The sequence below is a fragment of the Melanerpes formicivorus genome, unplaced genomic scaffold (assembly GCF_026170545.1).
Source record: "Melanerpes formicivorus ecotype bairdi unplaced genomic scaffold, bMelFor1.0.p_v2 SCAF_80, whole genome shotgun sequence".
Classification (NCBI taxonomy): Eukaryota; Metazoa; Chordata; class Aves; order Piciformes; family Picidae; genus Melanerpes; species Melanerpes formicivorus.
Window position 1 is genome coordinate 227,595 of NW_027142432.1, and position 18,641 is coordinate 246,235.

The 18,641-nt window shown below is 49.2% G+C and overlaps 3 protein-coding genes across 3 annotated transcripts in view; 1 reads left to right on the top strand and 2 right to left on the bottom strand.

The window, feature by feature from the left end:
- The window catches only part of LOC137454421 (zinc finger protein 850-like), a 345,652-nt gene that overhangs the window by 153,641 nt on the left and 173,370 nt on the right, over window positions 1-18,641 (bottom strand). The gene's annotated exons all lie outside the window — the stretch shown is intronic.
- Window positions 2,468-3,400, top strand: LOC137454358 (olfactory receptor 14A16-like). Its single transcript, XM_068164406.1, has one exon. It carries the CDS (start codon window positions 2,468-2,470, stop codon window positions 3,398-3,400), a length of 933 nt encoding a protein of 310 aa, XP_068020507.1.
- Window positions 11,808-12,740, bottom strand: LOC137454387 (olfactory receptor 14A16-like). The gene has a single exon (XM_068164433.1). It carries the CDS (start codon window positions 12,738-12,740, stop codon window positions 11,808-11,810), a length of 933 nt encoding a protein of 310 aa, XP_068020534.1.

Below are 18,641 nucleotides of genomic sequence, written 5' to 3' on the forward strand. Positions count from 1 at the left end.
AGAGGTGTCAGGAAATGGCAGGGAGAGCTGAGACAGCTCAGGGAAGGGATGGAAATGGCAGGGGGAGAGCTGAGTGGGGAAGCAAGATTGGTGTCAGCAGCCTGAAGGGAAAGAGCTGCAGGCATGGGACATTATAGGAGAGGCTGCAGTAGGGATGGCCAAGGGCTCTGGCAAGGCTGAGAGGCTCAACAGGACCAAGGTCTTTGTGCCCTTGGATCTGGCAGTTGCCTCTGCCACCAAGGCCTGTGAGGAGAAACTTTGCTTTGAAGCTTTGAGGTTCTTCTGTTGCAAGGGCAGTGGTCAGGGCTTGGCCTTTCTGCTTCCTAGACCAAAGGCAAGTTTTTCTGCCCTGTACTTTGCCTTTGTCTCCCTGCAATCCTGGCCTCTAACAAGCTGCTCTAACGAGTCCCTGGGGAGCCTTTGTCAGTAACAAGCCTCAGTGAGGCCAATCAGTGCTTCAAGGTACTTTGGAGTTTGCTTCTGACTTGGACTTCTTGAGAGGCTTCTTGGCAGTACCTTGGCAGAGTCTCCTGGCAGTACCTAAGGATGATGTAATCAGCCCCAAATACTCCATGGGGCTCATTAAATACTGCTGAACCACTAATTATTGCCAAGGTTTCTGCAGCTAATTGGAGAGGTTTTTATTGAACAAAGCATCTGATAAAAACTATATTTAAAGGTACATTTCATTCCTTTTCAGCAGGAGTTGTCTCTTTGGAAGCAAACCACAGCAAAACCTGACAAGGTCCTACCCTGGGCACTGCTCATCCTTACTCCCCACTGCCCCCTAAGGAGCCCAGAGACACAGTTGAGGGACAGGATCTGCCTTGCCAGGGTCTGGGGGTCAGGGCTTGGTCCTTTGGATCAGTGGAACCCCTCCAAGTTTTCTCAGCAGCAGAGCCACCTTGAGCTGCTTGTCCTGACCTGTCAGCACTGCCTCAGTTCTCTGCTCTCACCACAGCCTGGAGATGCTTCAGTGCCTCCATTGATGCTTCCCTTGCATCCACTGTCTCCTTCTGCTCTAAGCAGACCCCGGGGACCCTTTCCCAGTATGCTTCACAGGGACCCATTAACAGTAGAAGAAACTTCAGAGTTTGAATCTGACTTTGACTTCTGGAGAGGTTTCATCAGCTTGTAAGTCTCTGAGGATCATGGACTCAGCACCAAAACCACCAGAGGGCTCCTTTAAAATACCTGGGGTGGTCCTGTTGTGCTGAGCCAGGCCAGGCTCCTCGGCTGGAAGGTGTTGCTGGCAAGCAGGCAGAGCTGCAGAGAGACAGCTCTGGCCAGGAGCTGCTCCTCTGCACAGCACATCAGGGGTGAGGACACTGCCAGAGGATCTCAGGGAGATGAGGAAGGCAGAGAGAGCTTCGAGGTGTCCAGGACTGGGAAGGTGACTGAGAGCTCACTGAAGAATTCACTGCAGTCACTGATACAGTGAGGCTGTGGGTGCAGGACACTGCAGCTGTAGCTCCTGGAGGCATCTCCATCTCAGCAGCTGATGCTCAGCTGAAGGTTCCTGGAGAGTGCACACAGAAGGAGAACCAAAACACTTTGGTTCCATCCTGTGAGCAGCAGTGAGCAGAGCTCGGTATGGAGAAGGCTTCACCCCCAGCCCCTCTGCCTTTCTCTCTTCCCTTCACTGTCTCTGCAGCACTGCAGGCCTGCTCCCTGTTTCTCCACCTCTCCATGGGTGTGGTGGTTTTAGGCTATGCCTTTAAAATTTAGTTACAGATTTTGAGCACAAAAGTAGAAACAAAATAAATAGATCACTCTTGGGTGTGAAAAGGAAAAGAAAAGTTTATTCTAAATGAATTCATTGGATAAATATCTGGAACCAGAGGAGCTGTACCATAACAATTCTCTCTCTTCTCTGCTGATCTCAGCTGTTTTGCTTCACTCAGGAGAGATCACCTGCTTTGGCTGCCCTTGGCTAAGTCTAACCCACTGCTTTTTTTCTCTCTTCACTCCTCCTTTCTCTCTTGGAACAGGGGGCAGGGGGTACGGGCAGTGGAACAGCTTCCATGGTCTCTGGTTTTGTGTTGTTGGGTAATTGTAAATACCTGTCTAATATTGTCACTCCTGTATGTTTTGTACCTGTTCATTGCATTCCATTGTAGAGTGTAGCTCTTGCTTGTCAGTACAGCTTCATCTGCTTCTGACTGAGCTGCTCTGGCAAAGCTAATGCTGGGGGAAATTTCAACCCACCACAATGGGACTCTTCTTCTCTGGGATTGGGCGGTTGGTCACTTTCTGTTCTGACTCCAGCGAAATCTTCATGCAATTCTGCGTCCTTGCTCCATATGAAGCTGTGATGAACTCTGCCATGGGTTGGTAGTGATGGGACTGAGCTGATCCATTCCTCATGCAGCTCAGGGACAGGGCTGACAATGAGGCTCAGAGAAGTGTGCCCTAACTTGTCACTGCCTTTCCCTCCTTGCACAGGTCTCCATGGCCAGAGGCACAGATGGCCAACAGCAGCTCCATCACCCACTTCCTCCTCCTGCCATTCCCAGGCACAAGGCAGCTGCAGCTCCTGCACTTCTGCCTCTTCCTGGCCATCTACCTGGCTGCCCTGCTGGCCAATGGCCTCATCATCACCACCATAGCCTGGGACCACCACCTCCACACCCCCATGTACTTCTTCCTCCTCAACCTTGCCCTCCTTGACCTGGGTGCCATCTCCACCACAGTCCCCAAGTCCATGGTCAATTCCCTGAGGGATACCAGGGACATCTCCTATGCAGGATGTGCTGCACAAGTATTTCTGCTTTTCTTTTTGCTTTCATCAGAGTATTTTCTCCTCACCACCATGTCCTACGATCGCTACATTGCCATCTGCAGACCCCTGCACTATGAGACCCTCCTGGGCAGCAGAGTTTGTCTCCACATGGCAGCAGTTGCCTGGGGCTGTGGCTTTCTCTATTCTCTGCTGCACACAGTCAATACATTTTCCCTGCCCCTCTGCCAGGGCAATGCTGTGGACCAGTTCTTCTGTGAGGTGCCCCAGATCCTCAAGCTCTCCTGCTCCACATCCTACCTCAGGGAACTTTGGCTTCTCGTGGCCAGTGCCTGTTTAGTCTTTGGCTGTTTTGTGTTGATTGTGGTGTCCTATGTGCAGATCTTCAGGGCAGTGCTGAGGATCCCCTCTCAGCAGGGACGCTACAAAGCCTTTGCCACCTGCCTCCCTCACCTGGCTGTGGTCTCCCTGTTTGTCAGCACTTTAATCCTTGCCCACGTGAAACCTGTTTCTGTCTCCCCCCCATCCCTGGATCTGGTGCTTGCAGTTCTGTACTCAGTGGTGCCTCCAGCAGTGAACCCTCTCATCTACAGCCTGAGGAACCAGGAGCTGAAGGATGCCCTCAGAAAAATGACCACCAGATGCTTTCAGAAGCAATAAACTCTTTGTCCTCTCCTGCAGAACAGTTCTGATGTCACTCACAGTCTGGTTTCTCTCTGGTTGGCTGCTGCTGGTGCTGTCACCCTTGTGAGAATGTTTTTCCCCCACCACAGTCTTTCTTCAGACCATTTCTGATTCAGTGTTGGCCTGTCTGCTGTGACCCAGAGACTGCAGACAGGAGCAGCTGTGCTCCCTGGGTGTGCACCATGCAAGGAAAACTTCTTCCCATCTAGAAATTCATAACAGAGACAGAGGAGTCTTGTAAAACTTTATTTGAATAAAGGCAGAGTCCACAGGACAACTCCCTGTGGGGTCTTTCTCATTGCTGAAGGCACAGCTCCCCTTTCATCCTACATTTCTGGGCACAAACCTCCCTCTCCCTTTCCCCACTGGCTCAGGTACTCAGGATTTAGTCTTTCCCAAAACCCCTGCTACATGTCCCCCTTCACATGAACCCTCCCTGCTTCATACATCCTATGCTCATTTAAATTAGGTTCTCCACTTCTCTGGGTGGGGAAGTTAACATTCAGCAGTCTGTTAAGCTTGTGCTCTGGCCTAAAAGTTCAGCAGTTCAGGCTGTGTTCAGTGTCTGCTATCTTTGGACAGACCCCTACTGATTTACAGCAAGGTTCAAGGGAAGGGACTTAGCAGAGGCCCCTTTGTGATTTGCATACACATAGAGAAGGGGAACTGTCTGGTTCCTCCCTTTCTCTTCCAACTCCCTCTTAGCCAATTCTTCCTTTGTAAGGACACTCCCTCCTTTTGATCCCATCAATCCCTCCTCTCCCTGCTTTAATAATTGCCTTTACAAAATTCATTCACCATTAACTAAATCCTTTCCTCTTGGCTCATTTCTTATGTTGGTCTGATTTGCAGATACGTCATACCGCTCTTTTTTATAGCCTTTTCAGGCTCACTTGATATGGCTACAACCTGCACCTGCCTGACTCCAGGATGGATAAGCCATACCAACCAGGGTATCAGACATGGTAGAAAGATTAGAGCTGCTGTTGCACAAAGAGAGAAGAATGACACTCGTTTGACCCATGGCCCACCAGGCAACCAAGACAATGTGTCCCATTCCAGTCCTTTCCAGGTATGGACTGGTCCATGAGCTATTTTCCTGCTGTTGGTGGCTATATTTATTGCTGCCTCCCCATTGTCCTCAATCTTTAGGCACCAATCAGATGTATTAAACTTTCCACATCCACCTCCTTCCTCAGCTAATAGACAGTCTGGAGAGTACATTCTGGTGCATTGCCTCTCACGCCTGAGTTTGGTGTTTGGCTAATAGCACAAAGTACTACTACAAAGGAAAAGTACAAAATAACAACAACAACAACAACAACAACAACAACAACAACAACAACAACAACAATAATAATAATAATAATAATAATAATAATAATAATAATAATAATGGCAAATTATAAAAAAGAAAGAAAAAATATTTAATATAAAAAGCAATTTAACATAATAATAATTTAAAAAACCCCAAACAAATAAACCCCATAAGGATTACTAACAAAAAAATAACTATTAACAAAAAGCATAAGGATTATTAGCAAAATAAAAATTTACAAATAATTTAAAATGAAAAATAAGGACAAAATATTAAATACAAAAAAGGTTAAAAAGAAAATAAAAAAGGAAAAAATAAAATAAAATAAAAAAGGAAAAAATAAAATAAAATAAAATTTAAAATTAAATAAAAAAGTAATTAAAAAATTAGATTATAAAATAACATTAAAAATTAATTAATACAAGATTAAAGTATGTTAAATAGAATTCAAGAAAAACTAAAAGCTATAACAAAATCAATAAATAAACAAAGATTTAAAAGAAAAATAAAATTATCTTAAAAAAATTAAAAATTATAGACCAAAAAATACAGATAACAACAAAAGAAAAAATATTTAAAAGGCATATTAAAAACATTAATTGCAGTAAAAAACTTTAATTATATTAAAAATTAGATTATAAAAATTAAATAAAAATAATTAAAATTAAAATTAAAAAATAAAAATTAATTAAAAATGTATTAAAAAATGAAATAAAAATATAAATAAAAAAATGTAAAAAATAAATTTTTTTAAAAGGTAAAAAAATAAAACCAAAACAAAATAAAATTAAAATATTAAAAAATAGATTAAATAAAAAATTAAGATATTTAAAAAATGATTAATTTTTAAAATTGAAATAAAAAATATAGAAAATTTAAAAATAGATTAAATAAAGCAAACAATCAAAAAATAATTAAAATAGTTTTTAAAAAATAATATAAGATAAAAAAATAATAAATTTTAAAAATTGGATTAAAAATTAAAATTAAGAAAAATATTTTAAAATAAAACACTTAAAAATTAAAATTAAAAATAAAATTTAAAAAAATAAAAATAATAAAAACCAAAATTTAATAAAAGTAAAAAATCTATCAAGAAAAAATCAACAAAACAAAAGAGAGGATGTATATTTTATAGCTAAGGGGGTTTAGTGATAGCAGCAAGAAATGTCTACCCCATGCCAACTGCAATCATCGCAATGAACAACGGCAGAGGAATCAAGGCCATGAGCACACAGCATTTCCCATGCAGTCGAACATCGATCACAACAACTGCTATGGTAATCTGGGATCAAAAGCATCACTCAGAAGAATGCACCACAGCACCGTGTGAATTAGGACTGGCTGTTATGATTGTTTAATTGTTGTGTGACTAGAGGAAATGTTCCTATGGATTTCTATGTCACCTCACCAGTTTGCCTTAGTTTTAAATAGTTAATGGGAAAGTCAAAATTCCTTACAACACAACATGCATTCTCATTTTAGGTTAAAAACAAACAAACAAAGAAAAGGCCTAGGCCATGAAGTAGCCCAGGGTAAGCCAGGGATGGATCAGGAGAGAGAGAAATAGAGAACTGAGAAGTGTCCTTGGTGTGCTGCACCCTTGCTCTCCCAGCCTTGCACTGCTCTCCCTATGGCTTGGGGGTTTGTCACCTCCTGCCAGCTCAGAATTAGAATTAATGGAATAGAATAAACCAGGTTGGAAGAGACCTTCAAGATCATCGCGTCCAACCTATCATCCAACATCACCTAATCATCTGTGCTTGGACCACAGCCAACAGGGAGCTGATAGAAAACTTTGGAGGTCAAAAACCTTCAGGGTCTGTGCAAGTGGCAAAAGATCCCAGGATGATTCAGCATCCAAGGCTCTCCAGCTCAGAGAAACACCTGATGGAAGTCAATGATCTCCCCCTCTAAAAACAGTGACCCTACAGCCAGAGCCTTGGAGCTCTCCTGGATCACAGCAGCTGTGTCCAGCATCTCCCCCACTCAGACATCTCTCTGGCACAACCTGCACCAAGGGCCAGCACCAAGTCAGACTTCTCCAGGCTCAGTTCTTTTGCCCTAAGAATGCCAAAGCTTTGTGAGTGTTTGCCCTGAGCACCAGTAGAAGGGAACTGAACTCCAGGGCACCCTCTGCCAGCCACCTCTCCACCTCTCTGTGTCTTTGGACAGACACCTTTGTTGTCACCAGGGACAAGGTTTCTATCTTGCACTGAACCCAGCCAGCTCTGTCCCTGTGTCTGTGTGCTTGGTGCTTCTCTCCAGGCACAGCCATAGAAATAGATTTGAATTCAGGATCCCTTGCAGTCAGTCAGGGTCAGCCTTGTCCTTACCCACTCTGTCATTCAGAGGCTCTTGGATTAGAACACATTCTGGTGAATCACTTTGTAAGCCCCAGGTGGGCAGTGACAGCAATGGGGAGGTTGGGGAAGGTGAGGAGCAAAGTTGTCCACTCAATGTCAGACCGAAGGACAGATGTGCCTGCAAGTGCAGATGTCCTGCTGAGACAGCCTGGGTCAGTGTCACTTGGGGAATTATCATCTCTGCTCTGAACTGAAATGGAGTAAAATATTTTATCTTTGGCATACAAAATTGAGCTTTGTGAGGTGCACTTTGAAATCCTGAAGAGGATTGCAGAGACACAAACATCTCCTTAGGGCACTTGGGACTCATTGCAGGAACCTCAGGTACTAAGAGAAGACAGAAGAGACATCTTCAGAAGTCAGAAGGAAAACACAAAGTGCCTTGAAGCACTGATTGGCCCCACTGAGGGGCATTACCAACAAAGCCTCCCAAGGGCTCCTTAGAGCAGCTCAGTGGAGGCCATGATTGCAGCAGACAAAGGCAAAGTGCAGGAGAGCAAACTCTGAGTTTGGTTTATGGAGCAGAAAGGCCAAACCCTGACCACAGTGCCTAGGCAGGCAGATCCTGTCCCTCATGTATGGGTCAGGGCTCCTCAGGTGCTGTGGGCTGTGGGGTTTGTGATGCTGAGAGAAGGACAAGGGGATGACAGTCCCCAGCCTTCCTGGGGGTGTTTAAGGAAGCAGTGAGGACCCCCTGGTGCCTTAGGAAGTCTCCTCACATCCATTGGTGGTGGATGACTGCCACAGCCAAGAAGGCAAAGCCTTGGGTTCTCCTGATGACTTCCAACCTTGCCAGTGCCCATTGCCATCCCCACCACAGGTTGTCCTACACTGTCCCCCACACCTGCTTTGGTTTCTGCAGCAGAAAGACCAAGCCCTGACCACAGAGCCTGGCAGCCAATTGCAGAGGCTCAAGCTAAAATTTCACCTCCCTGGCCTTGGTGGGAGAGGCAACTGCCATAGACAGGAGGAGAAAGACCTCAGTCCTGTTGAGCTGTCAGCCTTGCAGGTGGTGCTTCACTACCCTATGCCTGCAGCTCTTTTCCTTCATGCTCTTGACACCCATCTTGCTTTCCTAGCAGCTCTCACCATGACATTTCTGTACCCTCCCTGCTCTGTCTCTACTCTCCATGGCCATTTCTTGAAACGCCGAGCCAGGGCCTCTTGGACCACAAGGATCCCCTCTGAGTGACTTTTCTTTGTCCTCATCTCCACTCTGAACCTTAAAATTTGTACTCTATGGAGGTTTTCTTCCCTTCTCACAACCAACAGAAGCTCCATCATCCCCAGATTTCAAGCATGTGCACACTGCATCTGTAGTGCCCTGAGCTTGGACTTCACCATGTTACAGAAGCCCCAGTCCCTCAGGCTCTCCATCCCAGTCCTTGCAGATATCTTCTGAAGCTTCTCAGGCTCTTCAAAACTCCTTCAGAGCAGAAGTCCCAAAGCTGGACACCAAGAATCCAGATGTGGTCCCAGGGGTGCTGAGTGCAGGGGATGACAACTCCTGTGTCTGGATGACCACACTCCTCCTGCCACAGCCCAGCTGCACTTGGCCTTCTGCACTCTGCTCAGGCTCTGCTCCATCCCAGGCCATTGGCAATGGTCTCTGCCAGAGGCCTTTCTGCCTGGGCACTGAGCAGAACCTCCAGTTGCAAAGCAAAACCCAAGGCACCTCCCTGCTGCTTCCTCTCAGCTTGGCAGGCACAAGGGATGGCACAGTCCCCAGCCCAGCCCTGAGCCTGCTGCTGTGCAGGAGAGCCTGAAGCACAGCTGAGCTGCCCATGGCATTGCCACCCATCTCCTCCCTTGTGTCCATAAGCTGCTCAGCCACAGGTCACCTCCTGCTCCTGTTGCTTGCCAATGGCACAAAGGGACTGGACTTTGCAGTGGCCTCACAATCACCTCAGGGCCATGAGGCTCCTCCTGCCCTAGGAGCTCCTCTGCCATCCCTGATGTCCCAGTTGTGGCCGAAAGCTTCATCCTGCTTGTGGCCTGGCAGCTGAGCAGGCACAAGAAACCTTTCCCTGGCCTTCCAAGGCAGGTCCCTGCTGCTGCCTCTCAGCTTCTCCAGCAGCCACAGCCATGCCCTATCCCTGCTGCTGTCCCCTCGGGCCTCAGGTGGCAGGGAGGTGACAGCCCAGCTCCAAAGCTCTTCCTGCAAGGGCCACCAGGTGCTCAGGGATAGGGAGTCACACAAGTCCCTTGCTCACCACCTGCTTTCTGCTGGCCTGCTGGGAGGCCAAAAGCACAGAGGCCAGCCAGGAGCCAGGGGCTGCCCTCTCAGCTGCTGCAGCAAGAAGTGACCTCCCAGTCCCTTTCCTGCCCTCTTCCTGCTGCTGCCCTATCAGCTGCTAAGCCAGCAGTGACCTCCCAGCCCCTGCCCAGCCTTGTGCCTGCTGCTGTGCAGGAGATCCTGAGGCACAGCTGAGCTGCCCACAGCATTGCCTACGATCTCCACATTGTGTCCGTGAGCTGCTCAGCCACAGTTCACCTCCTGCTTCTCTTCCAGGCTGCTCTGGGAGCTCCCATCCCCTGTCCTGTGCCAGGGGCCAAGCAGAATCAGTCAGGGGTGGGGGAGTGCAGAGAAGGGAGGTCAGAGCTCAGGAAAGAAGTTTGAGGTGTTCTCTGTTTTTCACTGGGAGGGGGGAAGGGATTCCACTCTGCTCCAGGATGAGCTCATGTCTGTACTGGGAGGAAATCTGGGATTTGCACTGGGATGTTCCCCAGTCTGCAGTGGGGGATGCCATTGGATCCAGTTCCTGGGGAAGATCTTCAGTTATAATGGGATGGGATCGGGGATGCAGTTTATAATGGGCAGGGGGAGCAGTCTCTACTGGGTTGGAGTCAGGATACAGTTAACACAGGGAGGGATGCAGTAGATACTGGGAGGGGATCAGGGAATTCACTTTGCACTGGAATGGGACCCAGTGTGTACTGGGATGGAATCAGATGATCCAGTTTGTGCTGGAATGAGGCCATGTCTGTCCTGGGAGGGGACCAGGGGATTCAGCTTGTACTGGAATGAGGCCAAATCTGTACTGGGAGACATCAAAGAGATTCAGTTTGTACCTGGAGGGGGCCCCAGTCTGAAGTGGGATGGCATCAGGGTATCAGTGCACACAGAGATGTGTTCTGGTCTGTACTGGGATGGAATCAGGGCTTCCAGGGGATAGACTTTGTACTGGGATGGGACTCAGACTGTACTGGGAGACAGCAATGGGATCTCATTTGTACTAGGAGCACTCCAGCACTGCACTGGGATCAGCATATCCAGTTTGTGATGGGATGGGTGCAGCTGGGACTGGGAAGGGGCCCAAGGGTTGCAAGGGAATGGAGTCCAGTCTGCACTGGGAGGGGATAAGGGCTTCCAATTTGTATTGGGACAAGGCCTAATGTGTACTTGGAGGGATTGAAGTGACCCTGTTTGGACTGGGACAGGGCCTAGACTGCACTGAGAGGACATGAAGGTGTGCAGTTTGTACTGGAATAGGTGTAGCTGTCACAGAGAAATGATGGGATTAAAAGTAATCAGTGTCTTTACAAAGGAATAGTTGTCTGAAGAAGGTAGGAAGAGGAAGGGGGGAACCAGACAGTTCCCCTTACCTATGTGCATAAACAACAAAGGAGCTTCTGCAAGGCACCCTTGTCTTACTTATCATGGTAAATCAGTGGGAGGCTGTCAGAGGCTGACAGGATGCTGAACACAGCCTAAACTCTTCAACTTTCAGATCAGAGCACAAGCTTAACAGACTACTAACTGTTAACTTCTCCACCCAGAGTCATGAAGAACATAATTTAAATGAACATAGGATGTATGTAATGGGGGGGGGGGGGGGTTGCATGTGAGGGGGGTCATGCAGTAGGCAGTTCAGGAAAGACTGTAAAGCCTGAGCACCTGAGCCAGTGGGGAAAGGCAGAGGGAAATTTGCATCCAGGGATTCAGGATAAAAAGGGAGCTGTGACTCCCAGCAACTTGAGAGACCCCACCAGGAATTGTCCTGTGGACTCTCCCTTTATTCAAATAAAGCTTTACTAAACTCCTCTGTCTCCATTGTGAACAGGAACATCTAAATCAAGAGAAGTTTTCCTTACAGAAGGGAGCCAGGGCACACATTCTATACTAGGATGGGACCCAGACTGCAGAGGAAGAGGTCAGTATGGTCCAATTTTTACTGGGATGAGGACATGTGTGTACTGGGAGGGGTTAAAGGGCTGAGTCTCTACAGGAAGGGGGTCAGCATCGCAAGGTACCCAAGCTGCTAGAGCACTCAGGACTTACCCCAGCACAGAGGCTCAGCAGGAGAGAGTGGAAGGAAAGTAAGAGCAGCTCAGGACAGCCCAAGTGCTGAGGCTCCCTGGCACTACTGCTCTGCTGGGACTCTGCCCCTCCACCTCTGCACACAGGCACTGCCCTGCAGCTCCACAGAAACCTTGGAGGAAGGAACTCAAGAGAAACAACTCCCTGCAGGGTTCTTTATTATAATGAACACATAGGGAGCACAGCTCCTCATGTCTTCAGCCTCTGGGTCACACCAGACAGGACAACACTGAACCAGAAATGGTCTGAAGAAAGACATTTGTGTGGGAACAACATTCTCCCAAGGGGAACAGCCCTACCAGCAGCCAGAACTTCAGCAGCCAGACTGGGCCTGCACTGAGTGACCTCAGAACTACTCTGCAGGAGAAGACAAAGAGTTTATTGCTTCTGAGAGCATCCAGGGATCAGTTTGCTCAGGGCAGCCTTGAGCTCCTGGTTCCTCAGGCTGTAGATGAGAGGGTTCACTGCTGGAGGCACCACTGAGTACAAAACTGACACCACCATGTCCAGGGATGGGGAGGAGATGGAGAAGGGCTTCAGGTAGGCAATGGAGCCAGTGGTGATAAACAGGGAGACCACAGCCAGGTGAGGGAGGCAGGTGGCAAAGGCTTTGTGGCGTCCCTGCTGAGAGGGGATCCTCAGCACTGCCCTGCAGATCTGCACATAGGACACCACAATGAACACAAAACAGACAAAGAATAAACAGGAACTGACCAAAATAAGCCAAACCTCCCTGAGGTAGGATGTGGAGCAGGAGAGCTTGAGGATCTGGGGCATTTCACAGAAGAACTGCTCCAGAGCATTACCCTGGCAGAGGGGCAGGGAAAATGTATTGACTGTGTGCAGCAGAGCATAGAGAAAGCCACAGGCCCAGACAGCTGCTGCCAGGTGGAGACAAACTCTGCTGCCCAGGAGGGTCTCATAGTGCAGGGGTCTGCAAATGGCAACATAGCGATCGTAGGACATGATGGTGAGGAGAGAATACTCTGCTGAAATGAAAAATACAAACAGAAAGACCTGAGCAACACATCCTGCATAGGAGATGTCCCTGGAGTGCCTCAGGGAATTGTCAATGGATTTTGGCACAGTGGTGGAGATGGCACCCAGGTCAAGGAAGGAGAGGTTGAGGAAGAAGAAGTACATAGGGGTGTGGAGGTGGTGGTCCCAGGCTATGGTGGTGATGATGAGGCCATTGCCCAGCAGGGCAGCCAGGTAGATGGCAAGGAAGAGCCAGAAGTGCAGGAGATGCAGCTGCCTTGTGCCTGAGAATGGCAGGAGAAGGAAGTGGGTGATGGAGCTGCTGTTGGCCATCTACTGCCTCTGGCCATGGAGACCTGTGCAAGGAGGGAAAGGCAGTGACAAGTTAGGGCACACTTCTCTCAGCCTCCCTCCCTGAGCTGCATGAACAGTGGATCAGCTCAGTACCAACACTACCAGCCCATGTCAGAGTTCATCACAGCTTCAAATGCAGCAGGGAGACAGAATTTTGCCGTGAAAATTTCCCCTCAGTCAGAAGCAAATGAAGCTGCATTGACAAGCAAGAGCTACACTCAACAATGGAATGCAATGAACAGGTACAAAACATACAGCAGTGACAATATTAGACAGGTATTTACAATTAGCAAATGACATGAAACCCCCTGGTCAGAGACCGGGGAAGCTGTTCCACTGCCCCTACCCTCTAATCTCCTGTTCCAATAGAGAAAGGAGGAGTGGAGAGAGAAAAAAAGCAGTGGGTTAGACTTAGCCAAGGCCAGCCAAAGCAGGGGATGTCTCCTGAGTGAAGCCAAACAGCTGAGATCAGAAGAGAGAGAGAATTGTTATGGTACAACTATATTTAAAAGACAGAGTCTAAAACCACCACACCCATGGAGAGGTGGAGAAAGAGGGAGCAGGTCTGCAGTGCTGCAGAGACAGTGAAGGGAAGAGAGAAAGGCAGAGGGGATGGGGGTGAAGCCTTCTCCCTACCCAGCTCTGCTCACTGCTGCTCATAGGATGGAACTGAAGGGCTTTGGTCCTCCTTCTGTGTGCACACTCCAGGAGCCTTCAGCTGAGCATCAGCTGCCAAGATGGAGATGCCTCCAGGAGCTACAGCATTGACTTTTCCTCCAGCGAGCTCTCAGTCACTCTCCCAGTCCTGGACACCTCAAAGCTCTCTCTGCCTTCCTCATCTCTCTGAGATCCTCTGGCAGTGTCATCAGCCCTGCTGTGCTGTGCAGAGGAGCAGCTTCTGGTCAGAGCTGTCTCTCTGCAGTGCTGCCTGCTTGCCAGCAACACCTTCCAGCCCAGGAGCCTGGCCTGGCTCAGCACAAAAGGACCAGCCCAGGTATTTTAAAGGATCCCTCTGGTGGCTTTGCTGCCAAGTCCATGAACCTCAGAGACTGAGAAGCTGATGAAACCTCTCCAGAAGTCAAAGTCAGTTTCAAACTCTGAAGTTTCTTCTACTCTTAATGGGTCCCAGTGAAGCATACTGGGAAAGTGTCCCCAGGGTCTGGTTAGAGCAGGATACAGTGGATGCAAGGGGAGCATCACTGGAGGCACTGAAGCATCTCCAGGCTGTGGTGAGAGCAGAGAAGTGAGGCAGTGCTGACAGGTCAGGACAAGCAGCTAAAGGTGGCTCTGCAGATGAGGAAACCTGGAGGGGTTTCATTGATCCAAAGGGCCAAGTCCTGACCTCCAGCCCCTGGCAACGCAGATCCTGTCCCTCACCTGTGGCTCTGGGCTCCTCAGGGGTCAGTGGGGAGTTGGGATGAGCAGTGGCCAGGGTGGGACCTTGACAGATATTTTTATGGTTTGCTTGCAAAGAGACAACTCCTGCTGAGAAGGACTGAAATGTACCTTTAAAAATAGTTTCTATCAGATACTTTGTGCAATAAAAACCTCTCCAATTAGCTGCAGATACCTTGGCAATAATTAGAGGTTCAGCAGTATTTAATGAGCCCCATGGAGTATTTGAGTCTGATGACATCATCCTTAGGTACTGCCAGGAGACTCTGCCAAGGTACTGCCAAGAAGCCTCTCAAGAAGTCCAAGTCAGGAGAAAACTCCAAAGTACCTTGAAGCACTGATTGGCCTCACTGAGGCTTGTTACTGACAAAGGCTCCCCAGGGACTCGTTAGAGCAGCTTGTTAGAGGCCAGGATTGCAGGGAGACAAAGGCAAAGTACAGGGCAGAAAAACTTGCCTTTGGTCTAGGAAGCAGAAAGGCCAAGCCCTGACCACTGCCCTTGGAATAGAAGAACCTCAATGCCTCAAAGCCAAGTTTCTCCTCACAGGCCTTGGTGGCAGAGGCAACTGCCAGCGCCAAGGGAATAAAGGCCTTGGTCCTGTTTGGCCATTCAGCCTTGCCAGGGCCCTTGGCCATCCCTACTGCAGCCTCTCCTACACTGTCCCATGCCTGCAGCTCTTTCCCTTGAGGCTGATGACACCAATCTTGCTTCCCCAGTCAGCTCTCCCCCTGCCATTTCCATCCCTTCCCTGAGCTGTCTGTGCTCTCCCTGCCATTTCCTGACACCTCTGGATGGCCTCATGCATAGCAGCTCTGCCCTTTGAGGGACATTTCTTTGGTCTCATCTCCACAATGAACCTTCCAAGCTGCACTGTGTGGAGGTTTTGTTCTCTCCCCACTCCCCAGAAGAGCTCCATCCTCTCTGAAAGCACCCTTCAGCCATGTGCACCCCGCGCTGGCAGTGCCCTGAGCCTCCATTCAGCAGGCTGAAGCAGCCCAGGTCCCTCAGCCTCCCCACAGACATGTCAGCTCCCATCCTGGCAGATCTCCTCTGCAGTCCCTTCAGTTCCTCTCTGTTCCTTCAGACTGGACATTCCCACACCCAGTCACCAAGCATCCAGATGTGGCCGCAGCAGCTCTGAGTCCTCGGGGAGGACAACTCCTGTGTCTGGGTGGCCACACTCCTCCTGCCATAGCCCAGCTGCAGTTGGCCTTCTTCACTGTGTGCAGCGTTTGTCCATCCCAGTTATTTTGAATGGTTCCTCTCAAACCCTGTAGTGCCTTTCTGACTGGGAATGGGACACACAAGACCATCCAGCTCCAAACAACTGGCAGACAGTTTGTAGTGGGATGGGGCCCAATCTGTCATGAAGTGGGAAAGGGAATATAGGTGGTACTGGGAGGAGTCCCAGAGAAGTGGTTAGAAGGCTTCAGGTGGTGTAGCCTCTGCTGGGTGTGGACACAATCTGTACTGGGAAGGAGCCCTGTTATGGTTGTTATTAATATTTCATAATTGGCCACACCAGGGGAGGTTTAGGCTCAGGATAAGGAAAAAGTTCTTCCCAAAAAGAGGAACTGACCAATGGAATGTGCTGCCCAGGGAGGTGGTGGAGTCACCATCCATGGAAGTGTTCAAAAAAAGATTGGATGTGACACTTGGAGCCATGGTTTAGCTGTCAGGGGGTGTTTGGTGGTAGGTTGGACTTGATGATCTCTGAGATATTTTCCAACTTGGGTGATTCTGTGTTTCTGTGATTACAAGGTGAAGGGAAAAGCTTGAACACAGCTGGTGACCAAACCAATGTCTGGTGACTTTGTCACCCAAGAGATTCCAAAACATGTAGTGAAAGGTGAGGAGAACATCTCCTGCCCAGCTGATGGAATGAGAAACTCAAGAGTCTCAAAAAGGCAACAGAAAGAAGGGAAAAGAACCTCAGGAAAGTCTTGCTCAATATTGCTCTATGAACTGCAGACAGGCCTTAGGCCTGGTCCTTGCAATGGGAGCTTAGGAGAAGACAGAGGCTTAGGGCCTGCTCTTGAAGGTGACCTTTGCCCCAGCTCTTCACAGAGAGGTCCTTGCTGTCCCCTGTTCTGCTCCCTCAAGCAGACCAGCACTCACACATGCCCTGCACTCTAACAGCCATGCAAACAAAGGGGAACAAGCTCAGGGTTATTGCTCCAACCAACTTCTTGAGACTGAAGCCCAAGGCAGGAATCCACAACCATAGCCAGGCCCAGAGCTCTGAGAAGCCCCAGGTGGTGTCTTCCTTTTGCACTTCATGCAGAGTCTGCTTGATTCCCATATCTCACTGATCATAGAATGGGCTGGGCTGGAAGGGACCTCCAAAGGTTATCTTGTCCAACCTTCCCAGGGACATCCTCAACTAGATCAGGTTGCCCAGAGCCCTGTCAAGCCTCACCTTGAAGATTTCCAGGGATGGGACCCCAACTACCTCCCTGGGCAACCTGTTCCAGTGTTCCACTACCCTCATGGTGCAGAATTTGTGCTGGCTCCTCCTTCCTGCACAATCCTGCTTTGTTCCCATCTCTCACCCATGTCTATGGATGTCCCTGGATGGATGCACAGCCTGAGTGTTTTTCCCACAGAGGTGCCTTGACTTCAGGCAGTCAATGTTCGCTAATCAGTTAGGTTGCATCTCTGGACACATTTGGAATGTCTCTTCTTTGGATCAGGAGCCTCTTCCATCCCCATCCTGTGCTTCTAATTCTGGATTATCCTTAAGGGAAGTGTTCATTCACAAGCTCAACATGAGCCACCAGTGTGCACTTGCAGCCCAGAGAGCCAATTGTATCCTGGGCTGCAGCAAGAGAAATGTGGCCATCAGGGCCAGGGAGGTGATTCTCCCACCCTGCTCCACCCTGGTGAGACCCCATCTGGAGCTCTGTGTCCAGTTCTGGAGCATCTATTACAAGGATGATCTGGAGGTGCTGGAAGGGCCATGAGGATGAGCAGAGGGCTGGAGCTGCTCTACTATGAGGACAGACTGAGGGAGTGGGAGCTGTTCAGTGTGGAGATGAGAAGGCTCCAAGGAGTCCTTCTTGTGGCCTTCCAGTATCTGAAGGAGGCTACAAGAAAGCTGGGGAGGGACTTTTTAGGGTGTTGGGTAGGGATAGGACTTGCTCCATGAGGGAATGGAGCAAAACTTGAAGTGGGGAGATTCAGACTGGATGTTAGGAAGAAATTCTTCCCCATGAGGGTGGAGGGACACTGGCACAGGTTGCCCAGGGAGGTGGTGGAAGTCTCATCCCTGGAGGCTTTGAAAGCCATGCTGGATGTGGCTGTGAGCAACCTGCTCTGGTCTGAGGTGTCCCTGCCCATGGCAGGGGGGTTGGAGCTGGATGATCCTTGAGGTCCCTTCCAACCCTGACAATTCTGTGATTCTCAGTATGCCCAAGAGGTATTATCAGGTATTGGAATTCCAGTGAATGCCCTCCCCCCTCCAGCCCTTCCTTAGGCTTCTCAGGGCAGTTGGTGCACCCCCAGCAGTTGCTCTCATCAGCTCTCTGTGTTGTGTTCTGTGTCCATCCAGAATGGACATTTGCTACCAAGGGCTTGCTTTCTAGATTCAGGTGATGAGATTTTCAGTTCCCTTTCTCCTTCTCTTCAGTCTGCTGTTCCTTCTCCTGCACTAGTGCCTGCTGGGACAGGATCCATGTGATTAAGAGGAACCCACTGGCAATTTCTGGGGAGCCTCAGATTCACTAGAGGTGATCTGCACCATGCAATGTCCAGAGCAATGTGAACCCTACAGCACTCAAGGGAACAAATAGAGAGCAGGCCCATGGAGGACCTGGAAGTTCTGGTGGACAGCAAGTTCTGCATGGGACAGCAATGTGCCCTGGTGGCCAGGAAGGCCAATGGGATGCTGGGGTGCATTTGGAAGAGTGTGGCCAGCAGATCCAGGGAGATTCTCCTCTCCCTCTACTCTGCCCTGGGTAGGCCCCACCTGGAATATTACATCCAATTCTGGTCTCCCCAGTTCAAGAGGGACAGGGATCTGCTGCAGAGGCTGTGAGGATGCTGAAGGGACTGCAGCACTGCCTGATGAGGAGAGGCTGAGAGGCCTGGGGCTGTTTGGTCTGGAGAGGAGAAGTCTGAGAGGGCATTTGATCAATGTTTATCAATATCTGAGGGCTGGGGGTCAGGAAGCAAGTGGCAGGGACAGCCTCTGCTCACTTGTGCCCTGGGATAGGACAAGGGACAATGGATGGAAACTGCAGCACAGGAAGTTCCACTTCAACAGCAGGAAGAACTTCTTTACTGTAAGGGTGACAGAGCCCTGGAACAGGCTGCCCAGAGAGGTTGTGGAGTCTCCTTCTCTGGAGACTTGCCAGCCCTGTCTGGATGTGTTCCTGTGAGACCTGCACTAGATTCTATGGTCCTGTTCTGGCAGGGGGACTCACAGATCTCCAGAGGTCCCTCCCAACCCCTAACATCCTGTCACCTGTGACCCTGTGAATTGT

Excerpts from the sequence above, each read along its gene's own strand:
- LOC137454358 (XM_068164406.1), top strand. The coding sequence starts at position 2,468 with ATGGCCAACAGCAGCTCCATCACCCACTTCCTCCTCCTGCCATTCCCA.
- LOC137454387 (XM_068164433.1), bottom strand. The coding sequence starts at position 12,740 with ATGGCCAACAGCAGCTCCATCACCCACTTCCTTCTCCTGCCATTCTCA.